The sequence below is a fragment of the Leiobunum rupestre genome, chromosome 6 (assembly GCF_980474605.1).
Source record: "Leiobunum rupestre chromosome 6, qqLeiRupe1.1.hap1, whole genome shotgun sequence".
Taxonomy (NCBI): Eukaryota; Metazoa; Arthropoda; class Arachnida; order Opiliones; family Sclerosomatidae; genus Leiobunum; species Leiobunum rupestre.
The window spans coordinates 13310801-13330916 of record NC_143389.1 but is presented as its reverse complement, the minus strand read 5'-3'; the positions used below and the strand labels follow the sequence as shown (position 1 = coordinate 13330916).

At 33.6% G+C, this 20116-nt stretch overlaps 1 protein-coding gene across 2 annotated transcripts in view; it reads left to right on the top strand.

The window, feature by feature from the left end:
• LOC149939320 (ATP-binding cassette sub-family C member 3-like) overlaps positions 1-11569 on the top strand; it is a 57675-nt gene extending 46106 nt beyond the window's left edge. The window contains exons 18-26 of one of the 2 annotated variants that reach the window (XM_090179826.1): positions 1940-2057; positions 2717-3256; positions 4389-4588; positions 4961-5087; positions 6163-6264; positions 8343-8489; positions 9352-9677; positions 10568-10762; positions 11376-11569. In XM_090179826.1, the coding sequence (XP_090035952.1) occupies positions 1940-2057; positions 2717-3256; positions 4389-4588; positions 4961-5087; positions 6163-6264; positions 8343-8489; positions 9352-9677; positions 10568-10762; positions 11376-11511 (1891 nt within the window). In that variant the 3' untranslated portion in view covers positions 11512-11569. The remainder of the gene's footprint in view (positions 1-1939; positions 2058-2716; positions 3257-4388; positions 4589-4960; positions 5088-6162; positions 6265-8342; positions 8490-9351; positions 9678-10567; positions 10763-11375) is intronic. The other variant, XM_090179827.1, reaches the window with a different exon arrangement.
• Positions 11570-20116: the final 8547 nt, after the last annotated feature.

Genomic DNA, 20116 nt, shown 5'->3' with positions numbered 1-20116 from the left:
TATAAAAAAGGATATTTCTAAAACTACTTGCCAAGTTGTTCTTGGGATTTGTTTTTTTTTCAACCGGCCTTCAATTAAATATATTTTCAATGTTATTGATATTCCCAATAATTCAAACGTATGATTCGAAAACATGGAAATTATTCTGCTTCCAAGTGATCAAAATCTCTAAACGCGAACAAAATCTAAAACAACGTGGTGAGTCACGTCGACCCCGTGAAGGATTTGTTGTGGTCTAGAAAACTTATATTTTTCCATTAATGCTTTTTGCAGGCGCTTTGTGCCGTTCGTAACACAATGCTAACGTTTTATTCGCGTTGAGGTACATCCTTTAGTTAGTTAATCCATGAATAGACTCGGAGTCGGACTCATTCTCTTTCCATCGAGCAGCCGCGTCTCCTTTATTTACATTGACGGGAGCGCGAACCGAAGGGGACTTATACCGTAAAAATATGGTGGAAGCCCAGCCATTTGAACATTGAGACTTTTCCCGTAACCCTCAGCACTCGTTCCATCCCAAAAGTCAATAACCACTTGGAGAGTAGTTACCCAGTACATACAAAACACAAATACACATATCATCCAACAACATGAAATGAAGAAACACACGCCCCAACACGATGAAACACAAAACACAATTCACACGAATTAACGTAATGAAAACAGCATAGCTATGTACGAAAACCACGAAAAAAGAGATACGTGGATTTAGAAATAAAAGCGTTTAAGAAAACGTTTTACCAAATTTCAAGACAGACAAAGTGTTTGTAATATTAATAATTACAAAAATAATCAACTTCGCTAATTCCCAAGGCACCACCTTAAGCCTAAGCCATCAAGCGACTATTAAAAGCCATTAATTCAGGTGGCTGGGTTACAATGCGTAGGAGGGTGGTGGCAAACCCTTTATGCCACGCGAGCTAACAGCTAAACGAGTTTTTGTAAAACCCCTTTGAAATTATAGTTCCCTCAGAGAGGTAAAAACAACTCAATTGTTTGAGAATACCAGTATTAGTATTTAAATCTAGTGCCGCCACAACGTCATATCTTGCCAGAATTTTGCGATTAAAAGTAGGTCTTTCCAAACATTTGTTTTATTTTTCTTATTTCGATCGTTGGTGGTTGAAAACATAATATTGCTCTCTTCGCCATTTTTTAAAAGCGTGTTACTCCATAACAAAATACATTTTCGCCACTCTAATAGAATTTATATTCTCTCTAGTTTTAATTTCAGTTCTAAAGAATACAATGTTAACAGCCTATAGTTTTTAGAGATTTACTAAACGGAAAAAAGAGACTGGAATTTCTCTTGAGATAAAGAAATATGTATACGCATTTAGATATTTAAATAAACGGTAATATGTTTATACAATTCAGTTATTATAAGTATTTTTCGATCGATTGTTTTTCAATGTGACGGTAAAATCTACGCGAATTGAAATTTTTTAAATATTTCTTGTTTATATTGCTTATCAAACTATACTTGTTAAAACTCATTTGAAGAAAGTAAAACTAAACAGAGGTTTCACCATTCTATAAGTTAGCCTCCGCTCGTTCGAATAGCTAACTAAACAGAGGTTTCACCATTCTATTAGTTAGCCTCCGCTCGTTGGAATAGCTATGTGCTATGTTATCTGTAACTCAAAAGACACAGCACTCCTATAAAAACATTAACAGAGCAGTGAACAGAATACGTTTTATTAAAAATATCAAACTGAAAGTCATTACTAAACCTGGTACTAATAAGGATACAAGTAAGCTTAAATTTAATAATTAAAATTAAAGAATTTCCATGATATCATTTATTCCTAAGTTGGGCCAGTATCGAAATATAAATTCTTGGACAGATAAATGAATGCACCTTTAACCTGGCACATAAACTAATTGAAATAACGGTTATGCTTAACAATATTTAGTTACCATTCATATTTTCGCACAGGAAACAAAACCCTCGAAAGGATGAAATTAAAGCCGTGTTAAAACCAACAACAGTAAGAGATCTCGAAACAATAAATGGAAAAAAAATTATTGTGAAAGAGAAGAACATCTTCAAATCTGTAAGCCATTTTCAGATTATTAATGTGCATTTAAGATTTAATAAGTTTTTTCATAAAAATTGAAGCCTGTCTTCTAAATAAAATGTTTCTGGTTTATAAATTTCAACGTTATACTTGAAAAAAACCATGACCTTAAATGGCTAGACATAATCGCTGAAAATGATCTCTTGTTTTAATGTGAAATTGATTATTAGATACATATCACATTTACGAAAATAATATTTGAATATTATGGTCAGTCCGTTATGTTCCTAAGATTTTCATGTTCTTATGGAAGATTCAAATACAAAGCCGACGGATTTTACAAATTTAAATTATAAATGGAAATATTCAAAAATACCCTAATTCTAATAACTCCAACTATTCTTTTTTGTTTTCTACAAAGTGAGAGATTCTTATCAGAATCACTCAATAAGAAGTAGTCTCTTTCATTTTCGTCTTAGACGTTTCAAAATCCCCGGGGTTAGCTTCAAAATCTTAACAAACCCTTATTTATTAATATTTTAGCCTACAAGTTTCTTTATCGTAGTTTTACTAGAAAAGAAACAAAAACAAAATTCATATTGAACCCTCTGACCAACGGGGGCATGATAACTTTAATACCATAAAGAATGACCCAATGTTATTATATTACACAATTTAATAAGTGGTATTTTCAGGTTTTTCTTTCAGTTTTTCTGATGTGTGCTAAAATACTTGGATTCAGTTGGTGTTTTACAATTGTATCCAGTTTCGTTCTCTGTCAAGCAGTTTTTGTTGTTACAAATTATTGGTTGTTACTTTGGAGTGATGAGTCAGTTAACCCTTACAATAATGCAACCAATGTCCAGTCGCAGTCTGAAACGAATAAGAGAGTAATTTGGTTCGCCGGCTTCACCGTTCTGCATATAGTGCTGATGTTACTCGCGTTTGGACTTACAGTTGTAGGAATGCTGAAGGCTTCTATCAAAACTCATTCCAATATGTTAGTGAATGTGCTGCGATCTCCTTTGATATTTTTCGACACGACACCCGTTGGACGGATTATCAATCGATTCTCAAAAGACATGCAAGAAGTGGATCAACTTATTCTTTATAACCTTATTGTCACCATGTTCACCACAACGAAATTGCTTACTTTAGCAATTGCAATAATTATTGAAGTGCCGTTATTTCTTTTGGCTATCGCAGTTACATCGATTCCCTTTTTCATAATTTTGGTAAGTGTTCGTCTATTTTTACATCCATAAAAATGCATTAATTTAAGAACACCTGTTCATTTTTCGAACTTTTTTAACACGAATATTAACCCAAATCTTTAGCTTTTGATTTGAAAGAATGATAATGAAATTTTCGAGCAAAATAAAAACACCCTGTATATAAGGCAGACAGATGTGTTATTCTAGAAAGGACTGTTGATGTCAACGTCACTATATTTTGAAGAAATAAAAGAAATTCAATCAAGTTTACAACAACAACAACTGATCCGTGAAGTTTTTTTATTTAGATTCGGCCTTTGCCAAGTCGAAATTGTATAAGTTTTGTTTTTGAATTTTGCAAAAAAGGTAGTCTTGTTTATTCTATTCGAAACCTTTACAATTTGCTTTTGCAAAACTATCACCTATGATATATATTTTTTCTAGTTCATTAAAATTCGTATTTCAAATCTAAGTATTCGATAAATAACATCTAAATTCACTTAATGAGCGCGTTCCTCCAGTTCAGTTTTAGAAATGGATTACCCAGAAAATAAGCGCTACCTACATTTGAAGTAACCAAATACAAGGTCGTAAATAAATATTCGTTTTTTAACAAATTGTTCTTTAAAGTATCAAACATCTACCTAATTTTCTGGACAAATATTAATGGTTTATGCCATCGGTCGGAAGATTCGTCATTTGACGGGTGAAAAACGCTCTGTCGCGTTTCTCATTCAACGCATAGCCGTCGCTATACAACGTGGGAACGCCGCCTCAATTCTGGACACTTTCCCGTCGGGTTCTTCTTTGGAAGACGTTCTGTTTTCTTTACCATAAGGTGTTTGTTATTTTGTAAAAATTTGTCAAAATTGTTAAATTGTAAGACAAAGTAATAGAGAGATTATGTTCTAGACAAATTTACTAACAACTTCAATTATTTTCTAGATAATGCAGATAAAAATATTAAATCAAATGAATCTTAGGATTAACAAAATATCAAACACAAGAAATAAAGAAAAATTTTAGGTTATTTCCCAATCATCATTTAAACAGTTTGAAATTTGACTCATAACATTAAGAATTCCCTTTAAAGTCAGAAATATTTTCTGGGCTATATGAAATCGTTGAGTATAATATTTAAATTTCGTTACAGAGATTTTATTTGCGAACTAATCGTCAACTGAAAAGTCTGGCCGCGACTTCAACTTCTCCTTTGTTCACGCATTTCTCTGACTCTCTGAGTGGATCCACCCTCATTCGGTCCTTAGGAGCGACGGATATTTTTACGCAAACAGCGTTCGCACTTATTAACAAGAGTGAATCTGTTAACTACCATTTGCAACACGCGTCGCGGTAAGTTTTAAAAGAAAAAATAACCAAATTATACTGGTCCCTAGCTGAAATTGAAACGTGAATTATGTGAACCCATGATTTTGAGAAAACTTTGATACGTCAAAAGAAAACAATTTATTCCCCAAAAACAGATCAAAAATATACTGAATTTCTCAGATTTACGCTATTCATGGTGTTCGAATTTTGCTTAAATGGATATTTACGTTAGAAAACTTCAAACGGAATTTAAAAAATTCCGGCATTATCAAAATTTATATTTTTGTAAATATTATTATTTATTAATATACAAAATGTGTAACCCGTTGGCCATTGTTATCCCGAACCTAAAAAAGGAGAAATACAGTTTTATATAAATGCATTTCTTTTGAACAGGTGGCTGTCGGTGAGAATGATAGTTCTCGGAATAGTAATTCAATTCGTCGCTACACTCTGCGCAACGTTTGCCAAAGGTTCACTTTCTCCAGGTTCCTTTGGATATATTTTGTACACTACTACTGTGGTAAGAAACTGAACTATTAAACATTTACACGGTATTCATTGGCCAATTTGAACCGTTTAATTAGATCTTAAAACAATTGCAAAAGTTCACCAATTTAAAATTAAAGGTTGATATTATCAAGTATATCTTATCGAAAATCGCACTATATTGAGATTAGACACTTCTTCCATAATAGAGCCTCTTATTCCACCGAAATATGATCAGTTAAAAGTTATTATCGCAAAAGTGTTTCACTCTTGTCGTACGTGTTCGCAAAAATAGCGCCCCCTTTTGCGGATAATTTCAACTTTGAAATTCAGGAAATCTCTCTTTTGTCAAATTCCTATCCTCAATATTAGTGAGACCTATTTTGATGTTAAATCTTAATTTCAACTTAAGAGCCACTTGAGATTTTGAAATTCAATGTTTTATAGCTGTTTATTTAAAACAAAATAAAATTTCACCGGCATATCGTAGAATTAGACGAAAGTCATTTATTTAATTTACTTCACGTTTTTGGTAAGAATTTCGTTAAATGTTTTAAATCATAAGAGTTAAGAACGTCATGGAGTCCTGTGGCTAGAACTTATTCCCACAAAGCCTGAAGAAAGGCCAAATATTAATGAGAAGCGAAACCTAATAGATGAAGTAACACAAATTGGGCTGCCAGTTGGTCCCAACATAGCGAAATAGGATTTTTTAGCTATCACAACTATCAGGAAGTGTGTATAGATTACCCTTTACGGGGTCCATTTTGTTGGCCATTTTTCATCAGTGAGCGATTTTCACCATGGATAATGAAACCTTAATTCTTGATCAATTTTTAACCCTGCTTAAATTTTTAATGATCAACGCCAACCTTTCTATTTAAGGACTGTTGTCTTAATCTCGTCAGAACATGATTTTGCATAAGTAAATTAATATAATTGTTGTCAGAATAATATCAACATTATATTTTAAGATCAGCGTATCTACAATTGTAGATACGCTGATCTTAAAATATCATATTTAATATTAATTGTTTTTACTAACCTTAAATTGTCCGGATAACAGTAATTGTGTTTTGTCAATACTTAGTGTATATTGTTTCTCTTAGATAGTGTTTTCTATTCCTCATTTGCTCAGTAGTGTGCCTGTATTGGATAATTCATTTGTTTCACTTGAAAGAATATTTGAATATTCCCAATTAAAACCAGAAGTAAAACCAAATTTTATCACTCTATTTAATATTTGGTGGAAATGATCTAGGATTACCTGCGTTTCGTTGCCTTACATAATATCATGAACAGGCACTTTTGTACTAAGGCCATGAACAATGATAGTAAAGCGCCCGTTGATACACTGTTTAACCGGGTTCTGCTAGATCTTCCACGTGTTTCTAGCGATTTGGGTCCGTATGCGCAGTTTCCATTCGCCCAGTTCCCATTTGCGCACTTTCTCATTGACCATTTGCAATGCTGTGAATTTGCGCAGTTTCCCAATAGCGCAGTTTATCATTTGCGCCAATTTTCCCATTTCCCCAGTTTTCTCATTTGAGCCGTTCTTCGTTTCCGCAGTTTTCTCATTTTCCTCATTAGAGCGGGTTTCCATTGGACCGGCTTCTCATAACGTGTATATTGTATATTAAGCCATGACGTTAATATTGCGTATTAAGCTATTTTACTTTGAAAAAGGGCTGTTTGTGGGTTTTTTTTTAATAACCTTGTTTAGCATCCACCTGAACTGCTAGCGTTCGATTAAGGTCCTGTCGCGCTGTAAATACCTATGATTTTAATGTTTTCCTCAGGTGAAATATCGTTCGTCTAATTACTTTATTGGGAATATATTTCCATCCAAACAGCGAATCGCAGCTTCTCGGCCGTTCGACTAGGAGGAAAATATTATCTGCTTAGCTCCGACCTGCGGCATCCATCTTACCTTACCTAGCCTAAGCTTGCGGTGGCCACCTTACCTAACCCATCCTAGCCTAAGCTTGCGGTGGCCACCTTACCTAACCCATCCTAGCCTAAGCTTGCGGTGGCCCCCTTACCTAACCAAACCTAACCGAACCTTAACTCAACCGGAACTTTACCCTGTACTACGCTTGAAATGTGAGATAATCTTTAGTATCATACGCAATGTATTGGCGCCGGGCACTCACTTCCTTTGAGCGCTGGGGGCGCATGGTGCGACCGCAACCTCATTCTTGCCGTCTATAACACGACCTAGAGAAAAGTACCTAGCCAAAACGAAACAAGTATTGTCCACCTTCATATTAACCTAACATAAACAAACTTATAGTAACCAAGTGAAAAGTCTGGGCCTTTAAATTAATCGAAAAATCGTCTGCCTTCTAACGTCACTACCGCCAATTATTACTAGTTAACGTTACACCTGGTGGCATAAATGTGAAATTCGTGGTTTCCCCATAAAGTTAAAAGTAAATACTCCCTTTAAAGCACGACCATATATTTTCCCAATGGCTCTCATCTAACTTGACGTCGGAAAAGTCGATTAACATATGACCAATACTGGGGTTGCCAATCACATATAATGAAATTAAAAAAGTGAAGGTAAAAGTTGAAGTGACATAAGTCATAAATGAACCAAAATATTCTTGTCCCCTGAGAAATACGAAATTACATTTAAATAAACGCTCATTTTTATCACAGGTCCCGCTGAGATTGCTAAATTTTCCACCTAAATGTAAGCTTAACCTCTCCAAAATACAAGTGAATAAGATCTGTTGCAACTGTTACAAGCTGCATTTTTTCCTTCGAACCGAGAAACGTATTCACAGCTTAACAAATACTTCTATCTCTTCTCAGCCGAAACGCCTAAGTAGGTCGATTTGCTATTCCACTGAACATATATACCCTAGAGAATGGTTAAACGAAAAATATTTAACCGTAGAAAAACATGAAAATTATTGGTATTTATAGCACGACCGAACATAAAACATACACTAGCAGTTCAGCTGGATGCTATACAAAGATATGACAAAAAAAACGACACGAAATACTTTTTTCCTAAGAAAAAGGCTTATATATATTATTTAAGTTCTGAGAGAACCGCGCAAACCGAAAACCATGCAAATGGAAAATATTTACGCAAGTGGAAAACTGCGCTTATAAAAAAAGTTAAAATGAAAAACCTGCCAATGAAAAATCGCATCCGCATATGTGCTAATGGGAACTGCGCAAATGAGAACTGCGCAATTAGACCATTACATATTTGTAGCTATGAAAAAATCAAAAATTTTATGAAGTAGAAATTTACATAGTTTTTCATGTGCAGGCAGAGTGGGATAGGCCGGAATCTCTTTTAGATGAATCTTGGCCGCAAAACGGGAAAATCGTTTTTTGGAACTACTCTACTCGCTATAGAAAGGAGCTGGATTTGGTTTTAAAGAATGTATCGTTCGTTATCAATCCGAGGGAAAAGGTTATTAAATATTTATAATTTTACTGATATTATGCTTAATTGTTAACAGAGTTCCTTCTCATACTTGGGTGAAAACTTTTCACTTCTGGACTGTCATAAACTTAGCCAAATAGTTTTTTTTTAAGTTTTATCGCGTAGCAAGAATGTATTTATTTATACTCGGGGAGAATGAATATGTCGAGACTATCCACGGACACGTTGAGGCCCTAACGCCGTCACGTTAAGGAGGGGGGGGGGATAAAAAGAAGGCGGTCTTATTTTTGCTTAACTTTCGCCAGCTGTTTACGTCAATCGTGTCGGGAAACATTATTTTTAAGGAACCAATGAGATTGCAGTATTTTTTGGATTGTTTTAAGCGGAGGAGCATACCGGGGGCCCCAACGGGTGGAATTGGAGAAACGCTTAAAATTATCTAGACATAATAATTCTCCCTGAGACTAATTAAATACATTCTTGATAAAAGTAATAATTCAAAAACCATTCGATGAAGTATTGAATTCCTAAATACTTTTCAGTGCACTAAACAAATTAGGAAAAGGAGTGAAGTTTACAGAAAGCCTTTTTATGCATATATTTAGATTTACAGCAAGATTTATTAAAACCGTTATAACTACTTAAAGAATAAAAGGTTATCATCGTTAGTTTGATAAAAATATTTCATACGATATTTTAATTGGCATTAATATTTTTATCGGCCTGATTATAAAAGCTCTTTTCAAAAGTAGGCTATAGGATTAATTTTGAACGAACAACTTAAAAAGGAATATATAAACACATTTTTTCCTTTAGTATCCTTAGTTTGTAACGTCATACATTAAATAAGTTCATAATTTTAATTAAGTAACACACATTGTTACGTTAGGTTGGAGTAGTTGGAAGAACTGGCGCTGGCAAATCTTCCCTGGCTTTAGCCTTGTTCCGCATGATTGAACCCGTGAGCGGAGAGATTCTCATCGACGACAGGAACGTCCTGGAGCTGGGCCTTCACGACCTTCGCTCCCGGATCGGCATCATCCCTCAGGACCCGGTTCTCTTTTTCGGAACTCTGCGACTGAACTTGGACCCCTTTGAGAAACACAGTGATGGAGAAGTTTGGAAAGCCCTGGAACAATCTCACTTGAAGCACTTTGTCAAGGCTTTCGACAAAGGATTGCTCCACGATATTGAGGAAGGCGGAAAAAATTTGAGGTTTGTAAAGAGATAAAATATGCTCATCAGATTCTGGTGCTTTAACATAAGAATTTGGTTTCTCTGATTTCTCAGGGATCTTAAAATTATTTTATTATTAGCGATTTATTTTCGATACAATTGAAGACGAAAATTTTCTGAACTTATTACAAAAAACCTTTATTTCTAAAACACCGAATATTATATAAGTATTTCTTTTTTATGGCACATAAATAGTTTTTGAGAAATCGGATCTGTGAGCCATAACCTCAAGTTAAGGATATGACACTGTAAAAGGATTGGTATTGTTTCCAATATTAGGGATTTACGTTTCGAAAAAAAATATTTTACAAAGCCACTTTCTAAAAATTATCTTTCGAAACAAGATTAAATTTTATAATGTTATAGAACTTTAACATTTCTAAGAAACCATATACATTGATATTGAATTCAAATATGTAAAGTGAAATAAAAAAAACGAATAATTTGAGCAGGTTTTTTACTGAGTTATAAGTTATAGAGCATATTAGTGTATTTTTATTTAGTTAAATTCCATAAAACGCTTTGTATTTTATAGGACGAATTTATTTGGGGAAGAAATATTTTTGGTTACGCATATTATTTCGATTGGTTCAAACTTAAATTTTACTTAAATATATTAAATAGTAAATGAAGTTAAAATTAACTACAAAGAATAATGATTGATCACGTTTATGTAAGAAATCTTCCAAACGCTAATTTTCAAAAACGCTGTCGGCTGGGCAGAATAATTTGTATTGTATTTCATATTTAAAGTTATTTTCTTTTTTCCACGCTTTCATGACAGCTTGCTTTTTGGCTGTTGTTTTCACAACGCCATCTAGGGTCGTTTAACAATTGACCCTTTAGATGATGGTTTATATTGTATTTAGTGTCGGTCAGCGACAATTGGTTTGCTTGGCCCGGGCTCTGCTGAGGAAAGCGAAAATCTTAGTTCTGGACGAAGCTACAGCTTCTGTGGATTTGGAAACTGACGAACTTATTCAGACTACCATCAGGACAGAATTCGCTTCTTGTACCATCTTGACAATTGCTCATCGCATTAACACCATTATGGATTACGACAGGTAAAATGGTTCATCGCCAAAGGTTGAAATTTGGAGCAAGGCTATATTAGTATATCCAAGATTTTACAACCAGATGAAGTCTTACGTGAAATAATGTAAGAAGCGTTAAGTGCTATATAAGTTCTCAATAGACTACCTTTACCGACAATGAAACCATAAAGCTGAAAGTGGTTTTGACAATGTCTTGTACTTCCACTTGTTTCTAGGTTCCCAATGATTATAATAGAAATTTCTAATTTACAATTTACACACGGATTAAAAACCTTAAACCGTGATTAAAAACGGTTAACGGATATTTTTAATTTAAAAGTTTCAGATTTTAGAATAAGGTTCCGAGTAGGGTGTTTTACAAATATTTTAGTTAATGTTATTACATACCTCAAAGACTTAAAAAGTTTTTAATTCAATCCTTTTTAAATCTTTTTTGATTACAATATAAAAATGTGTTGAGGAAAAAGTAGAAACCGAAAACATTTAATCGAATAAATACATTTTTAAATAAAATTTAAAAAATGAAGAGGTTATAAAACTTGATCTTTGTTTATCAGGAAATGTCATACACCTGCAAAACCACAATTAAATATTGTCGATTGTTTTTGTTCTTTCTGTTTAGAGTGCTCGTGTTCGATCAAGGGTCTGTTGCTGAATTTGACAAACCGGAAATTCTCATCCAAGATTCGTCTTCGCTTTTTCACGAACTAGCCAGAGAAGCTGAACTCATTAGCCATCAGATTACCGAAGAGATATAATTGAAGAACTTGTAGTTAATTTTAAATAAAATGAATTTATATAATTGTAGAGCTTAAACATGAGACTCCATTTTGTTTTAACGAATAGGTCAGATAAACGCAAAATCTTTTAAACGTCGACACGGCCACTCGATGTTAAGGATATCAGAAATCAGCGGGTAAAACAGAGAGGCTAACCACTTCCTCAAATAATGTACACCGATTTCAGTGAGTACAGCCTTTGGTAGTGCTAAATCGGTTATCGATTATGAAATAACTTTAGTACAGTCAAAGCTTCGGGTTTGTACACCGATAACCGATAGTGGTCAGCCCTTCGCTTAAAACGCTGAACGTTTTCGAAAATAGCAGACCAATAATTTTACATTTTAAATAACCATATGGCGGAGACCAATAAATTTCATTATTTAAGGGACTTGATAATTATCCATAAAAATTACAATTTTTAATATTTATCCCAATTTACCTCACGTTTTAAATTATTTAGAAAAAATTAAAAAAACACAAAGTTTAAAAGTTCATATCAAACTTGTATTATTATAAAGTAAATATAAGTTGTCACTCCGAAACAGTTTTTGAGGCTAAAACGGATTCAAATATTTTTCTATTAAATATTTACAAAAAATAGCGAAACTCATTTGAGGTACAGTGATAATTATAAATATTTTTAAGTCAGATGGCGCCACCACTGGTTTTATTAAAAAATAAAACCTACATATCTAAATAATATTTTAGTGTCAAACAACAATAGTTAATATTCTAATTAAAAATGTATATTTTTTATAAAAGTTTTTAATTACTTATTTTAATTATACTGTCAAGATGGATTTACGATTATTTTTAGGGATATCTAATCATAGTTCACAATTTGGATTTTATCAGAGATATTTATTCTGCGTTGAGTTTGTAAGTTATCTTTATTTTTTCCCGCGCTCTTCGGCTTGCCCTTTTTTACGTTATCCACCAACTCACGAGTTGCCGACAAAATATAATTATGGTAACTTGCATGCTTTGCGGTTTCGTAAATATGACAAAACATTGGTTTGGTATGCTAAGAGGGGCTGGAAATAAACGCCAAGCGATCGCTTTGTACCTATAAATTTTCAAAGGACGCAAACCTAGATAATAAAACATATTCACGGCCGAAACGAGTCTAGGTGGCGTAACGGCGCACAGTGGGGCGAACTGAGCCCAAACCTGGTCAAAATTATTATCTCAAAAACCGTTTCCTGTACTAATTTCCAATTTTTGTGACAGTTAACACGGGTTGGGGACAATTAAAAATGATAACATCATTTTATGTAAATTGTAGATGTTTGGTGGCAGTAAATGAAGGTTTAATTTTTCAATCTGTATTTATTTAAATTCAATCAAAGACGTGCCCAAGGCTCTAGTTGTAGACTTCTTTTATTTGCAGAATAAATCTGATTTGACCAAAGTAAGAAATACTTGGTTGAAGGCTTTGTAATTTTTTTTTGCAGCCCTAAATTTTGAAACTAGTGTGAATATGCTGCAGGAGTTAGACTTTTAAGACTTATTTCAATATTAATATCTTAAAATATTGAAATTCCTCTTGTTGAACTGGCATAAGATAAAATTTTACTGTTTTAAGTAATGGATGCGAATTCAGAAGCTCCAAAAGAAGGTGTCTCTACCAAACAAATATTTTGTCCTATTTACGAAACAGCTAAGCATGCTAGATACCATAATTATATCTGGTCGGCAACTCGTGATTTGGTGGATAACGTAAATAAGGGTTTAGTTGGGGAATATGGTTGGGCAAGTTTGTTATTAATCAAAAACCTTCTGAATTGGTAGAAAAAAATTTAGAATTTCCGGAAACCGTTCCTCCGTAAGTCTTAATTTGTCTCTTAGAAAATCATTCATAAAATTCAAAGGAAATTGATTAGAGGAATAAACTTTAATAATTTGATTAATGTGGTGTTTATAAGGATTTAATACTGAGTTAAAAGCGGAAACATTTTTATTGTGACTTCTTGTTGTCGAGCTTAATGGAACACTACTTTTTTCTGCATTCGTTGAGCTGGTTTTTTAAAGGTGAATATCTTTTTGGAGACCGAGAATCGTTTAATCATGATTTAAATTATCTAGTTTAAAATGGCAGGAACATTTTTAAGGTTAATCTTGTTCAGCTCTGCCTTTATTATTTCAAACCACTTCTGTCATAGACTCATAGATCGCTTTCCACTGGGAACCTGTAACATGATATGTTCTTGATTTTGGTTTTCTGGACGTTGTTTATAAATCAGGAAACTCCACTTGTGTAACCCGGCATTTTGGAGAACTAGAACAAAAATATTTAATTCCAAAAATAGTTAATTAGAGCAATATATAAAATAAAATTGATTTTGTACTTACCAAAGATAAGCCTTGCCACTTTATATCTTGGTGACGTAGCCACCACTAAGACTGCGGGTACTCCCGGTCCACTATGGCCCACGGAAGACGGGAAAAGATAAAAAATGGAGAGGGACTTAATTCTAGTTTTCTCTTTACGCGGAACATCTTTGATGGAACCCACTGACGTCAATGTAGATAGCCAAGCGCTATCTACCCTCCCTACCAACACCAGCGGATTTTCGATTCAAAATCTAGCTCTATCAGCCAACCTTCTAGTGCAAGTACGATTTACGAACCTTGAAAATTATCCAATGACCAATGTAAAAAGTGAGGTCCCTAACTGTTTTTGTTTTGAACTCCACCCAACAATCCCCGAAACAATGAAATCCGAAGACAGATCCCAAAACTTCAGAGTTCTATTTTTCCAGCTGCGGCGAGACGATTTTCGGATGATCTAAGTAGGAGAGAAGCTATGTAAAAGCAATATAACTGTGAAAGAATGTGCCAATCTCATAATAACGCAACTTAAGCAAAGAGCCCTCGCGCAATGTCGTGAACAAAATTATCATGGTCAACAAAACCCAGATGACATCCACCCAGGGCATTGCGATCAGAAAATATTATCAAAGCAGCCGTGAATCCAATATTAAGAGCAATGTCTTCTTCATCCTTATACACCACCTGTTGGTTACTGACTACCAGGCCTTTCCGAGAGAAGAAAGCCAGATGAAAGAGACCGAGTCCCTCGTCTAACCAAACGATTCAGGCCAAAACCTACGGTACCTACGCAGGCATGTAAGAAGTCCGTAAGAAGAATCCCGCAATCCACCCGTCAAACCTTAAACGGTCGATTCAGAAGTAGAAAAAGAATTAAAAAAAGAAAAACGTGATTTGGAAATCTTGACGAACTAACCAAACGCGTAAACAAGCAGTTCCACAAAGACGTCCCGTTCTGTGAACCCGATATCGTGAAATCCCGTTAGTGGAGAAACGACCATTGAAAAGAATCGAGTGAGAAGTAGAATCGTACTTCCCCCTCCTTTGTAAAGTACCCCGGGTTTAAATCTGAAATATCCAGTAAAACGTAGAAACAATTCTTGGAAAAAAGGTGTAATCCCTCGCTATTTTCCTAGGAAAGGTTACAAAAAGGCCCGCACAAGTTTGAGAGATCATTCCGTTTCGTATGTATATACTATATACGACCGCACGTGGAGCTACGATTGATCGGGCGCGAATTTTAAAAAATGTTGAGACAATGAGAAAACTCTAAACTTTATCGAATAACTCGTTTATCTGTGTGAGCAAAGTGTTATTTGAATTATTTTGCATTCATGGAACACATAAAATGTCCTAAATTTAGATTATCATAAAAATGTAAGGTCTTGTTCAAGTATGAAAAACGTCCAAATCAATTTTTAATTCTAAAACTCTTAAGAGCTTTTTGGATCAGACTTTGGTCGTGGATATGAAACTGACCGTTCAACCGCACTCCAACCCTTAACCGACTCCCGTGTGGTACTATGTAACTAAGGAGGGGTTATACAATCACCGTGTCTGTTTGAGTGTCTGTCTGTCCTGCGAACGCGTTCGCATTTTCCGTGCAAAGCTTAATCATTGCGTACGCAGTTTCTCGAAATCTCTGCGTTCGCCGTTGCTAGGAATTAGGGAATGAAGTCGAAGGGTTGGCAAAACCAAACTGTGACGGTGAGCGTTAGTGGACTAATTTGCGGTTGGGTTTGGTTTGGATGTTTTTTTTTCGTTAACGCTCACCGTCGTGACAGCTGTAACTCGCGATGTCAGTTTGATTGGATATTTCGTTATTGTAATGTTTATGTCTTGGATGTGCATGTTGAGTTGGTTTTATGACGGTTGTGGGTGTTGAGTTTGTTGTGTTTGTGTTATGACGGTTGTGGGTGTTGAGTTTGTTGTGTTTGTGATATGACGGTTGTGGGTGTTGAGTCTGTTGAGTGTTATGGCAACCTCTCAACGTCCTATTGTTAACGGTATTCTTTTAAGTGTCAATTTGCAATTTATTGGCCAGTCTGCTCTAACAACGGAGCCACCAACGCTTCCTAAGCTACGGTGTTTTCGAAAACAGCTTTGGCGAATGTTATGTCCTTTACGAAGTTATAACGTTAGGTACTATAATTTATTATACATCATTTTAAACATTTATAAATTATATTAATCTTATATTTAATTAAATATTTATAAATTATATTAGTCTTATAATTAATTAAATATCTATAAATTATATTAATCTTATATTTAATTAAATATCTATAAATTATATTAATCTTATATTTAATTAAATATCTATAAATTATATTAATCTTATATTTAATTAAATATCTATAAATTATATTAATCTTATATTTAGTTAAATATTTATAAATTATATTAATCTTATATTTAGTTAAATATTTATAAATTATATTAATCTTATATTTAGTTAAATATTTATAAATTATATTAATCTTATATTTAGTTAAATATTTATAAATTATATTAATCTTATATTTAGTTAAATATTTATAAATTATATTAATCTTAATTTAGTTAAATATTTATAAATTATATTAATCTTATATTTAGTTAAATATTTATAAATTATATTAATCTTATATTTAGTTAAATATTTATAAATTATATTAATCGTATATTTAATTAAACATTTAAGTACTTAAATGTAAAAAATTATCGTAATCAGGAATTGAACTCGGGTCGCATTGTTACCATGCGGAAAGTTCGCCGCCGAGCCATTGACTTCCTTAGGGCAAATTTTAAGGTAAAGGAACCATTATGATAAAGCGGGTTTTTTTTAATAAACGGATGAATTCAATATCTGTTGATATTGTTTATTGAACTTTGTTTTTTAATTTTTGGGAACTTGTTAAAGTCTAAATTTTTTAAGTTAAGAAAATTTAAAGGTCAAATCTGGTTTTAGCGCCGTCAGCAGATAAAATGGTTTAATGGTAGAACCCGTTAGTTTTTTGTAATTTATTTAGTTTTTTAAGTTGTATATTTTTATCTTTTGTGTGTTTAGCGTATCAGTTTTCATGCGTAATAGTTCATTTATGAAGAAAATATCGAGTTGGATACATCGTGCTCTTACACTTATGTTGGTCTGGATTTTAACTGGGTCGTCATTACTTCGTTATTTATTTTAAGCGTTTTCTCGACTGATTAAGATTTTTAATGCAGTTCATCAATTAGGTTAGTTTGTTTTTATTTAGATTTCACGATAGTGGAATCTTTATAAGGGGCCAACATGCTTCTCCATAGACTTTGAAAGCACTATTATTGCTATGAAAAACGTAAGCTTTTTTTTCCACTTTTAAATTTTAAGCGATTTGCATGCCCAAGATTCAGTATTAGGGAGGCTAGCGGTAGCTTAACGGGTTTGTTATTACTGTCAACTTAAAATATAAAACCCTTCACAATCGCAATACATTACATGGTTTACTCGACAGTAGGTAAAATGCTACCGAAGGCTTTGCTTTATTGAAACATTTTTGACATGACGGCTTTACGTATCGGCTGGGAAGTTCATGAGCAACCCTGTTCCAAAGTTTGAAAATAAAATTTTTGGTAGTCGGTACCGCCTTAAAAGTTTTAAATCTTCTAAGTTTTAATAAACGTATTATTTGTAAATAATTTTTGTTGTGGCGCATTTAATTATACATAAAGTATTTTTTTAAAATAAAATAACCATAATCTTGTGTAAATAAATTGTAATCAACATTTAAAAGCTTAAGCATTTGCACCCCTGTACGTACACGGTAATAGCTAAATTATACAACTTTCTTATATAATAATTAATCATTCTGGATCGGTTAGTTTTTACATATTTAATGTTAGCTATCACATAGTACTAACTATTATTACTAAACATTTTTATTAAAGTTAATGGTTTATTTGGTTGAGCTGCTTTAAATAATGTGTACATCGTTTATTAAAATATTTAAATAACCATAATCTTTTTAAATTAATTTTATTTCACTTTTAAAAATTTATGCCTACGCACGCATGAATGAAACACGATAAGAGCTGCAGTATCAATTCCCAGTAAATTAATTATTTAGTATCAATTATTATTTTTATCATTGTTAACTATTGTCAATTATTAATTAAGAGCTTTACCGTTTAATAAAATTTTGAAATTGGTGCCTCAAAGATAAAAATTAGTATGACATCTCTCATGGTCTATAGGAAAGATTATCACTTGATCAGTACCCAGCAAACACAAATCGTCCCTAGGACGTCCCTGCATGGTCCATATAGCCCTGCTACAACCAATCTAAAATACGTCATTGTAATTCCAAATTAAGTTTTGGGGTGGTCTCTTTGAAAGGAACGGATGATTTGCTGTTTTCAAAGTACATTTTGGCCAATAACTTTTTATTATTTTGCTTTTAGTTTGTATTATTGTTCAATATCATTCAAGGGTTCACTTAAAGCCTTAATTCATAAACCAGTAGTTTATTTAGTCAAATTGTAACTACAAAAGTAAGTTTTGAGGTGGTCTCTTTGAAAGTAGTGGAGAGTTTACTGTTTTCAAAGTTCATTTTGGCAAACAACTTATTATTATTTTGCTTCTAGGATGTATTATTTTTCCTTATCATTCAAGGGTTCACTTAAAGCCCTAATTCATAAAGCAGTAGTTTATTTAGTCAAATGGTAACTACAAAAGTAAGTTTTGAGGTGGTTTCTTTGAAATAATGGAGAGTTTACGGTTTTCAAAGTTCATTTTGGCTAACAACCAGTGGCGCCGCCAGCAATAGGCACGAGTAGGCACGTGCCTACGTGGAAAACTAGAGGGCCCCCCAAATTTATTAAAAAAGAGGGGCCCTATTTTTTCATATTGGTAAATTTTCCGTAGCGGAATTAATAGAGAAATTGCTGAAAAATTTCAAACTTGTGACTATCAACTAATGCACATATTTTATGGGTTTATATTTACTCCACTTAAAATGGAAAATACCCATTGTATAATACAAGGGGGTAAGGGGGTAAACAAAAATTCAACGGGTGCCTTACGCGGCCGCCGGCCGTCACTTCTCCTCAGTGCTTTCCTTTGTAGGGAATTTTCAACTTCAAAAATTAGAAAAGGGATTTTTATTTGAAAAAAAAAGGAATTTCACATTTTTTCTGGAAAACAATGTAAGTTGATAGGGAAATTCTGAGGGAATTTCTATCATTAAAAAGGGAAAAAAGGGAATTTGTTTGATTACCTAATATAGAAAAAGTTAATTTCAAATTTCCCAGAGTGGAAACACTGCTTCTCCTCCCGCTGAGGGGGAGGTACGTGCGTGGCTAGACGAAACACGAACGCGCACAGGTGCGACAGAGTTAAAAATAAACAAACAACAAGCTATCTTGTGACTAGATTTAAGGCTTGTATATAGTTATCTTCGCTATATTTTGAAATGACCGTCAGTGGCAGAGATGTAGACATGTAGTGTATTATTTCAAAGAAAAAAAGGGTGACTCACTTTCTCTTTTGTTAAAAGTTTTTAGATATGTAGAGCCTATTTCAAAAATCCTTTACAATTTTTATACAGGGTCTTTTTTTTGCTCGGAAAAGTGTTTTTTTTCAAAAACTATTTATAGTACCGATTTCAAATTTGGAAGGTCAATTCTCTATACCGGGGGACATCAGTTTGAGAAATTTGAGCGTTTTCGGTAATGTTTTTCACCAATTTTGAAAAATTATTTTTCGACCACTAGGTGCGAGATAAAAAATTTCTATTATAAAGTTGTAGGCCGTCATCGAAAACCCTTAAAAATTGTTCACTCGACGGAAAACAATTTATTTATCAGTGAAAATTCGAGCTTGAAAAATTTACAAGTTGGTGAAGCCAAATTACGATTGTTTGAAACGATAATTGAAACCGAATTACCTAATCCAGTTGAAACTTTGGTTAAAAAAACGACCGGATTTAAAAAACACGAGGCTATAGGTCAATCCTAAACATGCATTGGGTATTTAAAGGAAAACTTTGGGAGATTATTATCAGTGTTTGATAATATTTCGAACAATGCCTCGTTATTCAGTAGCTGAGCGTACCGAGATAGTTGCCATTTACTATGGAGAAGCAGCGCAAAACCTTAGAAGAGTGACTGAAATCTTCGCAGAAAGACATCCAAATGGAGCACCATCTGTAAATACAGTAAGACGAGCAATTCACGATTTCAATCAATTTGGTCACTTGCAACCTAGGTTTCGCGGATTGGGTCAACCGGA